Source organism: Sorex araneus, chromosome X (genome assembly GCF_027595985.1).
Source record: "Sorex araneus isolate mSorAra2 chromosome X, mSorAra2.pri, whole genome shotgun sequence".
Lineage (NCBI taxonomy): Eukaryota > Metazoa > Chordata > Mammalia > Eulipotyphla > Soricidae > Sorex > Sorex araneus.
Window position 1 is genome coordinate 299,390,266 of NC_073313.1, and position 17,348 is coordinate 299,407,613.

Genomic DNA, 17,348 nt, shown 5'->3' on the forward strand with positions numbered 1-17,348 from the left:
TGCCCTCCCACTTTCCAAGCATCTACCACATAATTAGTGCCGTGAAAATACCATAGGTCATGCAAGCCTCACCCACCTTCATTGCATCTAATTTGAAAACATCCTTTCCTGAGTAAAGCCTGATCATAGAAGAGAAAATAGAAGGGCCATTAAGTTAGAGAAGACTTAGATAGCGTGATCATGTGTGTTGTTATATGCATGTATATGTGTGTGTTATATGCAAATATCACTGTCATCCCGTTGCTCATTGATTTGTTCGAGTGGGCACCAGTAACATCTCTTATTGAGAGACTTATTGTTACTGTTTTTGGCATATCCAATACACACGGGTAGCTTGTCAGGCTCTGTCGTGCAGGCTCCATACTCTCGGTAGCTTGCTGGGCTCTCTGAGAGGGGCGGAGGATTTGAACACAGGTCGGCGGTGTGAAAGGCTAAAGCCCAACTGCTGTACTATGGCTCCAGCTGATGGAAATATACTGGGGCTAAAATGTGAATGTCTATCTAATTTTCTATATAAATATTCAAAATAGTGCCACATACATTACTATATACATATATGTAGCTGCACATTATTTCTGTATTATTTTTGCGTGCATGCGTGTATGTATTTATCTAAATTCACAAAATATATTTCAGGTACCTCACTCATAGTCGTATTTCAAATTTCTTGTTTTCACCATTCCACTCATGGCCAACCCAAATCAAGCAGCATAACCACCCACCTAGAAGAGCGCCCCCTCCTCCGTGATTGCGCCAGATGAAGTAGTCTTCAAACTTGCTGACAAGTGGATTAATAGAACCCAGAAACACAGGCAGCCCTTAAGCTCTCCAGTGATCTGTGTGCAGTTGCTTAGGGAGCTCTAGAGGAATAACAAGTGGTGTTTGCCCTTCTTAATTACTTACACATACTCATAAATGTGTTGTTGGTGTTAAGTCAAACTGATGTCTGCCTTCCTAAATGCAAGCAGGAAAGGTAAGAGACTCATACTTTGAGGAGCTTGGGGAGAACTTTTGGAGAAAAAAAGAAGGAAGGGAGGAAGGGAGGGAGGAAGGAAGGAAGGAAGGAAGGAAGGTAGGAAGGAAGGAAGGAAGGAAGGAAGGAAGGAAGGAAGGAAGGAAGGAAGGAAGGAAGGAAGGAAGGAAGGAAGGAAGGAAGGAAGGAAGGAAGGAAAGAAGGAAGGAAGGAAAGAAGGAAGGAAGGAAGGAAAGAAGGAAGGAAGGAAGGAAGGAAGGAAGGAAGGAAGGAAGGAAGGAAGGAAGGAAGGAAGGAAGGAAGGGAGGGAGGGAGAGAAGAAGGAAGGAAGGGAAGAAGGGAGGGAATAAGTAAAAGTTTCCTTGTAATGAAAGCACTTTTTCTTTCCGATGGGGTCTGGCGGTCTTGGAAGGCTGTGTGTTGTGATTCTTTCCTCTCGTGGTTAGGTTTGAGCATCAGGCGCTGCTTTTCCCTGGGTGAAGGCCAACTGCTGAGTTTCCTTTAACCTGCTCCTCTTGCACAACCGAAAATAACTCCTGGTGCTAAAACTGGCATGAGAGTGCCATTTATCATCAGAAGAGATTGCTGTTGTGATTTTCTTTTTTCTACATAAATATTTTTTAAAAGCCACTCTACCAGGCTAAACTATAATCGGCTGGGAAGGATCTGAAAATGGAGGGTTAATTCTTCAGGAAGCCCAGGAGAGATGTGAACTATGGCCTTAAATTCTTTTCTGATAGCACAGGATAATGAGATTAGCACCCTCTGTGGGATGGGAAAAAAAGTGCTACACCTTTAAAAATTAGATTCTCTTTTAAATGCTCAGTAGTCTGATCAGAAGAAGATTTTTTTACAAGCTTAAATAAATTGAGGAAAATTTTTCTGATGACACAAAATCTTGCTTAAAACTACGGATTTCTCTTATTCTTTCCTTCTCACCAGCCATTCAAGCCCCCAAAGCGCATAAGCATAAAGTGATGTGAGTTAAATTCCTCTGTGCAGAAAACATATTTGCTTGCCTACAAAGACACACAGTACAAATACTGACATACGTGTGTGTGTGTGTGTGTGTGTGTGCGCACAGACACATGCACAGTAAGAACAGCTTTCCATGGCCTTCATTTACTCAGGTCTCAGAACACAGTCTGTTTCACAGCCATCTTTTATTAGATTTATGTGGACTTAAGATCTTCTGCTTGTGTGGTTTTTAGTCATGTGTGTGGGGGGGACATCATAAAACAAAGTGATTATTCTCTCACTTTTTCTCACGACATGTTGTAAACAGAAGAAAACATTTTTTCCCCTAAAGTTTGGTATAAGAAACTCTACAATTTTCACTCTTCATAGTTTAGGGTGGGGGCAGGGGTGAGGGACACCTGTGATTCTTTTTGCCTGAAAGATTTTGCTTCTGGAAGCTTCTCTATGAACACACCAACATAGTCTCTGATGCCACAAAACAGAGTAACTTTGGCACTGAATTCCAGTTACATTCCTATGAAGAGATTTAAAGCAGTGAATTCAAGTAGCTTTCCTTGAATTGTCACGATTTGGAAAGCATTTCACTCTAAAATGGTACGTCGTCTTTCAGACGAGGTCTCTTTAAAGGACATTTGTTCTAGATGGGAGACACGTCTCTGAGAGAACCTTGTTTGTGCTCCTCCTGCTTTCCCAGAGATATTCTATTTAAAATGGCAGCCCTAAATGGTCACGCTTAAACAAAATCCGAACCCCCTTCTTGAAGTTATCAAACAAAGCCTCTCTCTTTTCTAGAAAATGAATAGTCTAAATGGGTGTTATGTGCAGAATGTCTGTCAGTAATGTCATGCTGTACTTATACAGAAAGCATGATGAAGTTTCTTGGTCAGGAAAATAAAACTGCAGGAGTGTGTGTGTGTGTGTGTGTGTGTGTGTGTGTGAGTGTGTGTGTGTATACGAGCATTTGCATTCATGAGCCCCCCCTCGCCCCATGTGTGTGTCTGTCTCTGTGTAAGAAGTTCTCAGCTCTCTCCCATCTTATCATTTAGAGATATTTGCGGAATATTTCTCTTTCAGAAAGCCTCTTCAAAACATTTTTAGGCATGTGGGTTTCTCTCTAGGTAGAAGAGAAACCCAGCAACACTCAGCTTTAATAAACCTCCTGGTGCTGCCACTCTACATTTCAAACAGCTTATTTTGTTCCTTTAGGTAGGTGGCTAGGGGTATTTGCACTTCAGAAGATGGTGGTGCAGGACCCCATTGCTCCTCCCCCTATGTGGACTAATCTCTTTTAAATAAAAAAGAGAAGAAAAGAAAAAGTAAAATGATGTCAGTCCTGTATTAGCATTCAGAGGAGTCAACACCTGAGTTTGAGAAAGACTTCCGGACATAAGCATTGGTTCAGTTTTCACTAGCTGCCATCCATGACAGTTTATTTCAATCATACATTTGTTTAAATTGTTATCTAGTAAAAGACTCCTCCCATCCAACAACTCCTCCTCCTCCTCCCCCTCCTCCCGTTTCCCCTTACCCACCAACTGCTACTACTCTTTAATTTAGTTCAGTCAAACAAAAACTCCATTTCCGTGATAAAACTGAAAAACCTCAGAAAGGTGTGGATCCCAACCCAGGAAAAAAAAAGGTAACACAACACAGTTGGAAAACAAGCATTGCACCATAAGGCAATCTGAGAAGAGGAAGCTTTTCTAGCCTTGCTTAACACATTATTCTCCTCCCAGTAATATGCAATCACAGGATCAAATATTGATTCTCCCCCACCCCTCCCCCATTCTCATCACTTTTGCATCACCTCTGCCCCTGAACTCTCCTGCTGCAAGTCACCTCCCTGTAAGCAGGGCTCCTGAGGTGGGCATGCTTCAGTTCCCCATAGTAACTAGGCGAGTGTGGCCACTGCCTAAGCTTGCTGCAGTCTCAACAATGAGCTCCAGACTCTGCTTTTATCACTGAAGATTTGGATCCCACCTCTTCCCCTCAGGCACACTACAGAGAAGGAACCGAGGGGGCTGTTTTTCCCTTGGGGAGTGGAGAACTAGACACAAATGCTACAGAGTCTGGGGAATGGAAGGCCAGAGAGAACCAGGAGCCTGAGGAATGGGGGTGATTGGGGTGGGGGCCAGATTTTCAGTTGACTTGCAAGATGGTTTCATTAGGTATAAAGATGTTTCTTGTTCTCCGGACAGACTGTTTAAGCACTGCCTTTAAAAACTCCTTTGCAATCATCTCTCTACCTTAAAGGTTGAGCAGTGATGCTCAGTCATTATGTGCAAGGCACCTCTGCCCTGAGTCCTAAACGCTTGCTTTCCCCCTCGCCCCCCCACCCCCCAAACCCCAGTCCTTCCTCCCTTGGGGGAAATCAATCTGGTAGGCTTTTTATTGCCCTCAATATCTAGTCTATTTTGTTCCTTAATCTCTGGCCTACCCATCCCTCACCCCACCCACAGGAAAAGAACATTTTAACTGTTGCTTCTCCCTTAACACAGGTAACAATTCATTTAGGTTACACCAGTCTGTAAAAACTGTAAATGCTATTTTATTTTAAACATTTTAGTTTACAAAAAAAAAAAATCAATGATTGGTACCTTTTTTTACACTCTCAGATTCCTGAATATGGACAGATCTTCAAAGGGAGGAAAGAGTTGTCATATGAAATTTAAGATAGACTGTCCGAAGGTGGTGGGATGGGGTGTTTGTTGTGTTTTATTTCATTTTGTTGTTGTTGTTGTTTTTGTTTGTTTGTTTGTTTTTTAAGACACAATAAAGCTAAAATGTCAAGTCTCTGGAAGAGATCCCCTTACAGTTTCAGTCAAGGAGCATATCAGAACACAGACAAGGAGCCCCCAGCCTGGCGCTCGCCGGCCAGGCCCGGCCGTCCAGGCGTTATTTGGTAGCGCACGGGGTTTGGGAACCGCGGGGACCCGTCAGACCTCGCATTCCCTCGCGGGTTGCTGGTGGCAGGTACACGAGCCGTACTCGTTGATGATCACCAGGGCTCCCTCAATGTGGTTCGGTTTGTAATCAACGTAGTATTCCTGGGCGGACATGGCAGCCATCTGATGCATGGTCTGTTTCTGCTTTTGCTTCCTGCGCTGCGTGACAAAGCACTGTCTGAGCTGCCTGAGGCTGGCCGGGAAGCACTTCCAGGAGACGTAGAGCACCAGCACCACGATGAGGAAGGAGAAGATGAGGGCCATGGTGCCCGTGACCACCTTGTGGATCTGCACGGCGTTCTCGGCGTGCTCGCTGCCTGGGAGCGCCACGGTGGCCGGCTCGAGCGAGCCGTCGAGCTGCCCCTCCCGGCCGTCGGCGAGCGTGCTGGCGGGGCTGGAGGCGGGGGGCAGGTCGCTGCGGTTGGTGACCGCCGAGAGCAGGTGGCCGCTGGTGGGCTCGGCCCCGTCCTCGCACAGGTGGAAGGCGTACACGGCATCCAGGACGTCCTCGCCCTGCGCGTACTCGGGGCTGGCGCACTGCAAGTTCCCATCGTAGCGGCCCTGGAAGCTGCTGAGCCACGAAGCCAGGGCGCACACGTTGCGCCCGCAGTCCCAGAGGTTCCCGGTCAGGGTGATGCTCGTGAGCGACTTCCAGGAGTTGAGGATCCGGGGCTCGATTGACGTGAGCCGGTTGGAGTCCAGCTGCAGGGAGCGCAGGTGCGGCACGGTCTCGAAGACGTGCGGCTCCATGTACTCGATCTCATTGCCCGACAGGTCCATCTTCTCCAGGTTCCACACCCAGTCCAGCGAGCTGACCACGATGGCCACCCGGTTCCTCCGCAGGCACAGGGAGTGCAGCGAGACGAGGCGCGGGAAGTGGGCAAAGTTCACCTTGACCAAGTCGTTGTGCTCCAGGTGCAGCTCGGTGAGCTTGAACAAGCCGGCGAAGGAGTTGCGCGCCAGACTCTTGAGCTGATTGTATCCGATGTCGAGAAACTTGAGGCTGCGGCAGTCCTGGAAGATGCGCACGGGCACGAACTGGATGGCGTTGGCCCGCATGTGCAGCGTGGTGAGCTTCCGCAGCCCGTGGAAGAGGTCGGGCGCCAGCGCCTGCAGCCTGTTGTGGGACAGGTCCACGCTGCGCAGGTTGGGCATGGAGCGGAAGGTGCCGTTGGCCAGCTGGGTGATCTGGTTGGAACTCAGCGTGAGTTCCTTAACTCGGCGCAGTTTCTGAAAGGCGTCCCCCTGCACCGTGCAGATGTGATTGTGATCCAGATAGAGCCACGTGAGCTGCATTAACCCCGTGAACTGGCCGGCGCGCAGCTCCGAGAGGCTGTTGTAGCGCAGGGACAAGCCCAGCAGGCCGGACAGGTTGTGGGGCGTCTCGGTGAGGTTGAGCGCCTCGCAGTACAGCAGCCGCCCCTCGCACCGGCACAGCTGCGGACACCCGCTGGGGGCGGCGGGCAGCATCTGAAAGCAGGCCCCCAGCAGACACAAGACCACCCCCGAGGGCCTCCTCAGCAGCCAGTATAGACAGAGACCGAGCAGCAGGAAATCCATTAGCGAGAATCTTTCCAGAAAGGCTGGAGAATGTCCATTGGAAGCGCTCGGTCAGAAATCTACATCATATTTTATTCCGTGGGAGGGGAGGGGGGAGCGGGGGAGGGGGGAGGAAAAGAAAAGGGCAAAAATCAAATAAATCGATTGAAATCAGGAAAGACCCCCCCTCCCCGAAGCCACACGTTCACCTCTAAGCATGCAGAAAAGCTGGGCAGCATAGAAAGTTCACAGCCAGGGAAAGATCAAAGAGATGGTGATTTGGTCCATGTTAGATGCTGCAGCAAAGAAAAGGGAGGAAAAAAAAAATCTTCGGGAAAGAATTTAATTAAAAAGTGTCTTACCCACCCTTTTCCAGAGAGTGACAACCTCCATTCAGCTGCTCCCTTTGTGTGCAGGCTAATTATATGCAGGGCGAGAGAAGACCCCTCTGTGTTTCCGAGGCAGCCCGGGTCCGCGGCCGGCGGATCTGGCAGGCGCACAATGTCTCACTTTGCTGCACGGCTCCGGGCTGCAAGGGCGGCCGGAGAGGCGGGGAGGCGACTTCTAGGACCCTCAAGTTTCCCAACTACGTGCCGGAGCCCGGGCTTCGCCTTCCTGCCGCTGTCCTTTCCCTCTGCAGTTCGGACTGTGACGTGGCGAGGAGGAGGAAAAAAAAAAAAGAAGAAGAAGAAGAGCACACACAACACACACACGCAACTCCAAACTCGGGGCTCGCGACTCCCCGGGATCTGACGCGCTGCTGGATGCCCGTCATGGGAAAGGCCGGGTGCCCGCCGCCGCCTGCGCCCCCGCCGAGCCCGCCTGCCCCCCGCGGCCCGGGCGGCTGCGGAGCGCGGGCTCGCTCATGCCTGGCGGGGCCGTGCGGGCGGGCAGCGGCGCCCCGCGCCTTCCCCCGGCCGGGCTGTGTGTGTGTGCGGCGCGAGCTTGCACCGGCACCCACCGCTCACTGAGTGTCGTAAGCTGCTCGCGGTTGTGCGTCTTTCCCGAGCACCTCAGACATGGGCAGATTGCGAAGGGGGTGGGCGAAAAAAAAAAAAAAACAGCTTTTTTTTTTTTTTCCCCAGCCACTAAAGTGATCTAGGCTCTTTGACGAAACGGGGAGGGGAAAACACACACGCACGCACACACGCGCGCACACACACACACACACACACGAGCTTTTGGGAGGGGGTTCCTGTTTGAAAAGAGGGGGGTGGAAAGGAAAGGGATGGAGTTTGTGGGGTAGCAGCATTCACGACAAAATATTTCAAGTGAGAAAATGAACTAGTCTGCGCTCTCCCCCCTTCCCTTTGGGGGCCCTTCCCCCCACCCCACTACCGCCCCCCCCGTCCCCCCCCCCCCCCGCTTGGAAGCTGTCTGCGTGTAACACATACATCGGAATCTAGAGAAATCCGTCTTTTTGCTTTAGAGAAGGAACTTGAGAGAAGATAGAGAAAAGCAATCAGTGACTTAGGGAATCCGGGCAGCGGAGCTGAGTAGCTGAGTAGGATTGGTTTCCCCCTTACCGACTGACTTCTTTCTGCAGCCAGCCGGTCCTTGTGGAGGAGGGTAGAAGGTGGGGAGGGGGAGCGGGGGAGACAGAGACTTCCAAATCCAGCCGCTTTGGTGTGGGAGACCCATGTGGCAGAGCCCTGTTGGTGTCTGTGTGCAGGGAATCTTGCCTGAGACGCCGCTGGGGCTTCACCAGTCTCCATAGATGTCTACGGGGACCTCAGCGGATTCAGAAAGATTCTGCTGCAGCCCGGGGTAGGAGCAACTCCGTGCTGTTTATGGTCACGAGAGAGCTGAGAGCAGCCTGCAATAACGCGCCCCCCTCCCTCCAGGAGAATGAGGACAGGGGCGAGTCCAAACCCTTGTGAAGTTCACACCCCATCCCCATGCCACACCTGAATTAAGCTTGGAGACATCAGTGAATGGTGTCCTCTTGGGTGTGAATAGAAGCGTTTGATGGATGATCCCCATCCACAGTCATGCAGAGATGCGATCCCAGGCCCCCCTCTACTCCCCACTCCACACTGGTCTGAAGAGGGTCTCCACTGCTGTTCTCAGGGACCTGTTGGTCCTCTGCTTAAAATAATATTAATGCTGGGGTCGGAGAGACAGTACGGCTGGTACTTGGAAATGTTTAGTTGCTGGGCAGCTTATGATCTCTCCGGCCCCATCAGGACTTATTCCAGAGCACAGAACCGGAAGTAAGCGGTTTGCTCCCTTGAGATCCTCTACACCCCCTCCCCCCACCCAACCCGCCACCAAAATAAAGTCCTCAAAGATGGGAGAGAGACCAAGATGGAAATCTGTGTGTCCGTGCCTGCCTCTTCCACAAGTGTGTGCAGGGAGTTAGTAGGGAGACCCTGATGTGAAAGACCCATTCTCTTCATCTCACAAGAACTGAAGAGAAGTGGGCATTGTCTACCCGGGCACTTCTTTTGATGGGAAAGAGATATATTATCCACATTCCCAGACTGGATCTACTTTGGGCAAGTAACTTGGGTTGGAGTTTCGCATCTAAGTTAGAGGCCAGCCAGGGGAATCTAAGTCCTCAGTACCTCTTGGTTCTTTTCAGGAAAAGTCAGATGAACAAGAAGCATGAATCATTTCATTTTGTATGCATATGAGCTTTGTTCTGGTTATTCATCTCTAAGATGTATCATTTAATTGGGTGCAAAACAAATCTGAATTGCCCTAGGCATCAGGTGCTCTCTTTGAAGTAAGAAGAGACCTTTAAAGATCAACCCCCTTAATTTTGCATAAGACAGCAAGGGAGGCCCAAAGACTTCAGGTGATTTTCCAGAATCTCATAGCTCTTGACGACGCAGATTCTTTTTCTTTTTCCCCACCAAAGTGGTATTCTACCTTTGCCATCCTTAACAGTTGCTTCTCCATCACTTGAGCCTGCTTCCTAACTGGGGACTGGGCACCTGCAGGTTTTGCCCTGGCACCTCTGAGCTTCTGCGGAACACTTGAACAGATACTTTCACCATCAAGGGTTTTCTCACTTGCCAAAACAATTATTCCTGACAGCAGGCCGACTGAGCCACAAACTCTAAAGCGCTGGAAGCAAGGGTGGAGGGGAAGGGGGGCAGGCAGGGGTGAACATTGGCCAGCCATTCAGGAAGGACTGTGAGTAAAAGCCACCCAATCCCCTGACTGCAAAGAAGAAAATCCCTCTAATGCAGGCAGTTTGGCAAAGCAGGGATGAAGCCTGCCAAATGGGCAAGAAGAGGTCCCACTCTGGATGTCACTTGATTTGTAGAGCTGGTACAGAGAGGCAGAAAAAAAGTCGAGCACTGGCAAAAGAAGGAAAGAGAATAAAATGAAAAGCACTGCATTTCTATGTGGATTTTTCTCTAAGTATGCTACTCAGAATGTAGACGTGTCAAGGCTGTAATTAAGGTATACATAGACACACACACACACACACACACTCACTGCTTTTCACATTATTATCTTGTAAATCATTTCATCTGGATGGTATCTTTAAAGCTTTCTCACCCCTCCTGTGGCAAGTTTGCATTTCTTTTACGTTTTAAATCCCTTGGCAGAATCGTATACATTAACAGATTGAAATGAGCTTTATTGAAATTTAGCTATTCTAAGTCATCTAAGTTGCAGAATCCCAATTTATTATGTATTTAAAGCATACCAGCACTGATTAAATCAATGCAAATTAGGTTAAATAAGAACAACATGAATCAAGTGTTTCAGCAAAGTTGAGTATAGAAATGACAACTTTTGAGTCACCGCAGTGAGTCGATATGGCTGTTTTTCATGAGTTTTAATTCCATACTTCTTTGAGGCCAACAATCAGAAAAAGGGGGATAAAAGAAAAGAACCTACTGAGGGTTTTCTGTTTCTTCTCATTTGATCTTTCTCTCTTTACTCATGTTATGGGAGCATCTGATTCGCCTGCTTCTTGTGCGATTACATAGTGTGCCCTGATCAGTCTTTTTCTTTTGTGATAACCATAGGTTTCTGTTAGTGAATGCCGTCTTTAGTGGATGCTGATGAGAAGTACTGTCCACACTTAGAAAACACCTTTGATATTTCCTATATTTTTCTCCGGCGGGGGGGGAGCTAGAGTATATCTTTTATAACCACACGGGTATTAAAAGAAAAGCAACACACGTTGTCAGGGCAACATGTGATTGAGATATGGAATTTTAAAAGAGGAAGAATTTGGGGGTGGATAGATAATGTCTTGCACCCCACAGCCAACATAGGTTCAATCCCCAGCATCTCATATGGTTCTTTGAGCACTGCAGGAATGATTCCTGAGTGCAAAGCCTGTGAATATCCCCAGAGCACCGTGGGGGGTGGCCTAAAAAAAGAGAGAGAGAGAATTTTGAAAGTGTAAATTCAGCAAATGGGAAGGAACTCTGGGAATCATGGAATAATGATCGGATGACTAATATACAACCTGAATTTTACAGATTAGTGCAGCAGGGGAAACCAACAGTGAAGCTTGGAGGAGGAAGGAGTGATCCATCACTCCTCATCAAGGCCTTATTATTTTACCTTACATAATTGTGATTTGTATTTGTACTTCACGTGGTAATAGATGAGGATGATGCTAACTTACAATTTGCTTCAGATATGTGATCCCTCTTTTGTTTCAGCTTAACACAAGGCCATCTCGAAATTTATTCATTGTAGTCTGGATACTTTGTGAACCAAGAGATGCAAATGAAAACAATTTGGAACGAATGTGCATACCGGGGATTGGCTCTCCATTAGTAGTCATTGGCAATATTCAAGGAAAGAGAAATCTGAGTGGTGATTTTAATGTTCTGTCATTGCTCCTGCAAGCCTGGACCTTGATCTTTATGCTGTTGTCTTTAATTTTCAGTAGCAGTGAACCATGGCTTTTCTTTCAAAGGAAACATTTAAAGAAAGGGAGGAGGGTGGGAGTTGCAATTTCAAAAGGAGTGAATTAACCCTGTTTTTTCCATGGGTTCACAGCTTGTAACTGGTATCTAATACAATGTCTCTACAGGTGCATGTGTCTGGGCACTAAGTTTTCTCAGACACTTGAGAGAAACCAACTAGTGAGATTCACTTTTTTTATCCTTGTCTTAGAACAAGATGGCAATATAAATAACATCAACAATACTCTTGCTATATACGATGTATCTGTGAATACGCAAAGAAGTGCAGTGTGCTCTCTTTTAGGGACTTGAGACGGGAAAGAGATGTCAGACACTGAACACTTGCTAGTAGTATTTATAAACTTCCTAATGCTTAGGCGTAAATGTCTCTAGAACGTAGTAAATAAGGAGAGCTGACAGGCCACATTGGGTCAAAATGACAAGGCTTCCTGGGAGGAAGTAAAGTTTTAGAAGTAGCCTAAGTATTCAAATTGTATGTGCACAAGATAGGAGGGATGGACATCCTGGGTGTCTCAGTACACGTCTGGGATATGGAAAACACGCTATGAGCCCATTAGTTATCTAGGACAGGGGGTCAAGGTCTGTCTCTGTTGAGGAGAGACAAGAAAGTTCTTGTCCAACAGTTTTCTATGCTGCACAGCTTGCCATGTTCTCATCTTTAAGGTTCAATACCTGAGAGTTAGCTTTGACACTAAGTGTGGGTTTAGTTCATGAGACCTTGTGTGTTAAGCAGAGTCTTTGTCTAAAAATCTCCTCTACATGGCATGATACTTCATTTGTGTGCTAGAATACCTACCTACGGTTCATATCCTACCATTGTTTTGCTCCTTCCTTCTAGCAATCCTTCAAGGTTGAGATAAAATGCCTTCTATGACCTCTTAACTGATCCCTGTGTAAAGCCATCTTTCCATTTTCTTTACCACTCTTGTTCCTGGTCCTGTTTACTTGGCGAGAGTGTGACAGTAATTTGTAATTACAGTATTTTAGAACTAAAAGGGATGTCAAACATCTTTTGGGCACTGGCAGTTAAGAGATCTCAAATGAGGTTGTTGTTCTACCATTTTCTATATTTAATCCTACATGTCACTTTATTATTATTGATATAGGTATGAAGATGTGTGTTTTAATGAACTTTTGAGGGGAATTCAATGAGATGACATCTTATCTTGTAGCTCAAATGCTTGCTCTTGGGACTAGAAGCCATGGCACATGTTAACAATACAGATCTCAGTTGCCTCTGCATTCTACCGAAGCACTAACAAATTCTAACCTGAAATGGTAGCCCAGGTGCCAGAAATTCTCTGGTTTTATAAACAAAGAATTAAATTGTTAACTGCCCACAATTGGTGGTAAAATCTAAACAAAACCCTTTAAAAAATCGAATTCACTCCTATTCAATTTTAAACACCCAGAGTACATAGCAGTATGTAGGTACTTCTAGACACTATCTGTTAGCATGCATCTTTCAGATTTTGCCTCAGCTCCCTTCTTATTAACAATCTGTATTTCTCAGAACATTTGAGTTCTTTTTTTTTGCTTTTTGGGTCACACCAGGCGATGCACAGAGGTTACTCCTGGCTCTGCACTCAGGAATTACTCCTGGTGGTGCTCAGGGGACCATATGAGATGCTGGGAATCAAACCCGGGTTGGCCGTGTGCAAGGCAAATGCCCTACCGGCTGTGCTATCGCTCCAGCCCCATGAGTTCTATTTCTTTAATTACAAGAAAATGATAAACAATGAGACACAAATGATTAAGTCACCTGCAGTTTAACTACCTAAGGATTAACTATTAAATTTTGAGTGCATATCTTCATAATTGGTCATTCAGTGCATACTGATATTTCCCAAAAATCTGATTAGATCACACATCTCACTTTGTACCTCTTATTCCATTTGTCAGTATCCAAAATACAAGTCAGTAGGATCATCTTCAATGGCTGAAACCATTCTACTTTAATTTTACTTGTCCTGTCTTATTGACACTTAGGCTTTTTTATTATTAAAAAATGACTATAGGGCATATACTGCTATCATCTGAATGTTTGAGTCTCTCCCCAAAGAAAGTGGTGGGACAATCACCAGTATGATGGTATCTGGAGGTGAAAACTTTGGAAAATAATAAGTCATGAGGTGAGGGCAGCTCTGTTATTTTGGAATGCTCTGTCCCTTTTCCTATAGAAGACCCACATATAACAATAGGTCTTAAGGTTTCTTGATTTTGAGCGTAAAGCCTCAAACATCATGAGAAATAAGAATTTGTTACTTAAGCTCTCTACTTTATGGTAGTTTATTATACATGCCTATACATGCCTAGGGGGCTGGAGCAATAACACAGGGGGTAGGGCATTTGCCTTGCATGCGGCCGACCCAGGTCAATTTCTCCATCCCTCTGGAAAGCCCGGCAAGCTACCGAGAGTATCCCGCCTGCACGGCATAGTCTGGCAAGCTAACCATGGCGTATTCAATATGCCAAAAACAGTAACAACAAGTCTCACAATGGAGACGTTACTGGTGCCCGCTCAAGCAAATAGATAAACAAAGGGACAGCAGTGCAACAGTGCGATAAATGCCTAAACAGACTAGGACCTAACTTTACATTTTTCAGCAACCATGTCCTTAATCTCAGAGTGGATCTGGTTGTAAAAAAAAAAAAAAAAAAAAAAACTTTTAAAGATTTCCAGTACTTGATGTCAAATTGTCCTCCTGAAAAGCTGCAAGTGTTCTATTCTCAGTAGCTCCTTTGCTGCCTTTTTGTCTTGAGAAACTGCAGTACACCAAAACTTGAACATCTTGAACCACAGTAGCTGATAAATTTCACTTTACTTTCTCTTTACTTTGATTACATTCAATATTGGAATATGTGCATTGGTGAAGGGATGGGTGTTTGAGCATTGTGTAACTGAGACTTGAGCCTGAAAGCTTTGTAACTTTCCACATGGTGATTCAATAAAAATAAATAAATAAATAAATAAATAAATAAATAAATAAATAAATAAATAAATAAATAATTGAACATCTTTGGGTTCCCATGTCTTCATTAGGCAGTCACACCAAGGTCTCTGCCTAAATCTGCTCTCACTGTTTTGGAAGTCTATTCTGTGCTCCAAGTCTCATGTCATTGTATTTCCTATAGAGCCAGTTCTAGTTTCAGAGGGCGGGCTGGACTTGGGAGGTTCATGTCTTTTGTCCCTCCATCTTAGTAAGTGACTGGCTCATTTTCACAAAAGCGTTGTCTAAAAAGAGTTTAATGCAGTATTACTAAAACTCTCTGTGAGGGGCTGGAGCAAGTGAGTACAGGAGTTCATTCCTGTGTGCTGGGAAGCCCAGTTTTATCCCAAGCATGGCCTGCATGGTCCAGGTAATCTCCAGCAATGCAGGGCCAAGGCATCATCATACCTTAGGCCCACACATTAAGCCTCTGACCTGGTTGATTAAGAATTGCCAGGAGGGGCCCATGCGCTTCCTAGGCACCTCTTGGGAGCCCCTTCCCCAGAGTCCTGTGTGGGGATAACAATCTTTCATTGTATGTTTAAAATACACAGCTCCATTTTGGTCTTTGAGATTTATTAGACATTTTATCTCAATCACAAGAAATCTTGTTTTCATGCTTTTACCCACTAATTTAGATATTGACTACTTGACTCTTAACATCAAAGCAATGTACCAGAATAGCTTTGAAAACACTGATTTAATTGCAGTCCACAGGTACACTTGGCTTTCTTTAACTCGGTACTGACAGTATCAAGGGATAATTGATTCAAAGGTTTGAAATTAAGGTACCATAGCAGCTTGCTGGTATAAGAACTTGGTTTTTTCAAGTCCCAAGATTTGGTAGGTAGGGATAGCAGGACAGCTGTAGATATGCTGCAAGGTGTTGGCAAGCCGTACCTCCTCATCCCAACCACAAATAAAGGAACTCATTTAATTCTGTTGTAAGTTCTATATATGATACATATTGACAGTTATCTTGTTTCACAGAGTTTTAAAGATGCTGCTAATTTCGTCCTGGGAGATAAAAATGTATATCCCTAACAACACACTCATTATTTTCTTCTTTTTAGAACACCCTTATCTCTGCCTCCAAAGGTGTGGGAGATGATCAATTATGAGAGGCCAGATATAAAGATCATAGGAATTGCCACATAGCACTAGTAACTTGTGTCTTCTCTTCTTAATGTAGTCTGGCACATTTCTGGGTTCACAGAGAAGACTCTTGTTGAATTGAATTTATTAATACTAATCAGTAGCCTAGGGTATCAGAGTTAGATATAAAAAGCTCTATATTACATTGACATATAGGGACAAAATATTAACCTAGAAAGATTCAAACTTTTGGAATTGAAATCATTTATATGTGACCTCCTTTCACAGATCTACTTTGTGTAGAAAATTTCTCACTATATATAAGCAATGAACCTTCTGTGGAATTTTTTTTTCTTCTGTGGTAAATTAGCCAGCCCAGTTAGATGCATTTATCTCTTTATTCAAATCATTTTCCATTTTCTGAAACCACTTCATAATCTCCCACAGCACCTTGAGAATGACTTTTAATTATTTAACATAAATGCTTGTTGCTCTTCTTATTGGTTTTAGTTAGTTTTAGTCAGATACAGATTTAGCTGATGAAATACAGAAATAGATAAGAAATGGTGGCTCCTGTCTTTGAGAATTCAGATCTGGGGTGGAAGTGATATGGGTAGGTAAAAAAGAAGGTGACACATGCCGTGGCTAAGGTGCAAGCAAGAGCTGTGACTGGAAAGCTCTCTAATTGAACAAGAACAGTTAGAGGATTTGGAAGAAAAGAAAGAGTTGTCCAGATGGATGAAAGGAGAAGATAATCTAGTCAGTTGACAAAATCTGTGAAATAACCACAGAGATATATGAGAAGCTTTGGATATCGAAGGCAAGTGTGAGGAAGACAGTAGAGTAAAGAAAGGAGGTATCAGAATGTTAATTAAGAACCAGATTGGAAGGTTTTTTCAATCTGGATTATGATTTTCAAAATGTGAGTTTAAAGAAGAGAATTCTGAAGATAGCCATGGACATGAGTGGCAGAAGTGTAGAGTGGTTAGGACGCGCCAACAGCTCTCCAGGTGAGTTACTCTGTGGGACTGAATATATTAACCAAGAAGTGGTCAGAGAAGTTCAGAGCACAACACGATAAAAGTTTTACAATAAAATTAACTATCTTTTTAAAATGTTTATCTGGTAGAGGCATGCCCAGTTGTGGTCAGGGATTACTCCTGGTTTAGTACTCAGAAATCATTCCTGTTAGGGCTAACAACACCATATATGTTGCTGGAGACCATATATGTTGCTCGGGTTAAACCCCAGTGTCTGTGCATACTCTCTCTGACCATCAGATTGGATGCTCAATCAGAAGTCTTTGCAGTCTAGTTACAGTAATATGAATAAAGAAGGCTGCAGGATGTGGTAGGACGTGTGCCCCCTACAAAGTATATGTTTTGAGAAAGGCTTTTGAATTCTCCTTAAAAAAAACATTTTGTTAGTAAGCAAGTGATAAGTTCACACAGGAGATGGCTTGGCTTGTGGAATACCACTTTGCAAAATCTTTCCTAAAATGATTATTAACAACACAAAAAAAGGAGAACAAGAGGCAGAAAAAAGCAATGGTTGAATGAAAAGAAGAGACAATATTTCTAAAAGGAGAAGCACCATAGAGAATAATCTTTAATATATAGACATGGCCGTGGGGCTGTCAAATATATGTATTTTGTATGGCCAATAAAGGAAAACTTGTGACTGCGATGGACAGGTTTTGAGAGCGATCCAGATGGTCAGTGATCCTCAATATATGGTGGGGGGCACGTGGGGAGAACCTGCAAAGGAAATGTGCAGCTCTGGGGCTATGTGAGGACTCGGGGTTACTGATTAATGCTGAGTGATCTCTTCCCCCAAGACCATCTGTCATTGACATCTCATATCGATGTAATATGTTTCTTCTACTTTTTTTCCCAGATAAAACTTCAATTACCTTCTTAAA

At 45.0% G+C, this 17,348-nt stretch overlaps 2 protein-coding genes across 6 annotated transcripts in view; one reads left to right on the forward strand and one right to left on the reverse strand.

Annotated features, from left to right (window-relative positions):
* CTNNA2 (catenin alpha 2) overlaps nucleotides 1-17,348 on the forward strand; it is a 1,292,108-nt gene that overhangs the window by 874,873 nt on the left and 399,887 nt on the right. The gene's annotated exons all lie outside the window — the stretch shown is intronic.
* On the reverse strand, nucleotides 2,118-6,941 carry LRRTM1 (leucine rich repeat transmembrane neuronal 1). 2 transcript variants are annotated; one of them, XM_004612013.3, is made up of 2 exons: nucleotides 6,802-6,941; nucleotides 2,118-6,515 (listed from the first exon to the last, which is right to left on the reverse strand). In XM_004612013.3, exon 2 carries the CDS (start codon nucleotides 6,454-6,456, stop codon nucleotides 4,888-4,890), a length of 1,569 nt encoding a protein of 522 aa, XP_004612070.1. In that variant the 5' UTR covers nucleotides 6,457-6,515; nucleotides 6,802-6,941; the 3' UTR covers nucleotides 2,118-4,887. The 2 variants fall into 2 exon arrangements, with proteins under 2 accessions (XP_004612070.1, XP_054977517.1); XM_055121542.1 differs by lacking the exon at nucleotides 6,802-6,941 and adding an exon at nucleotides 6,645-6,779.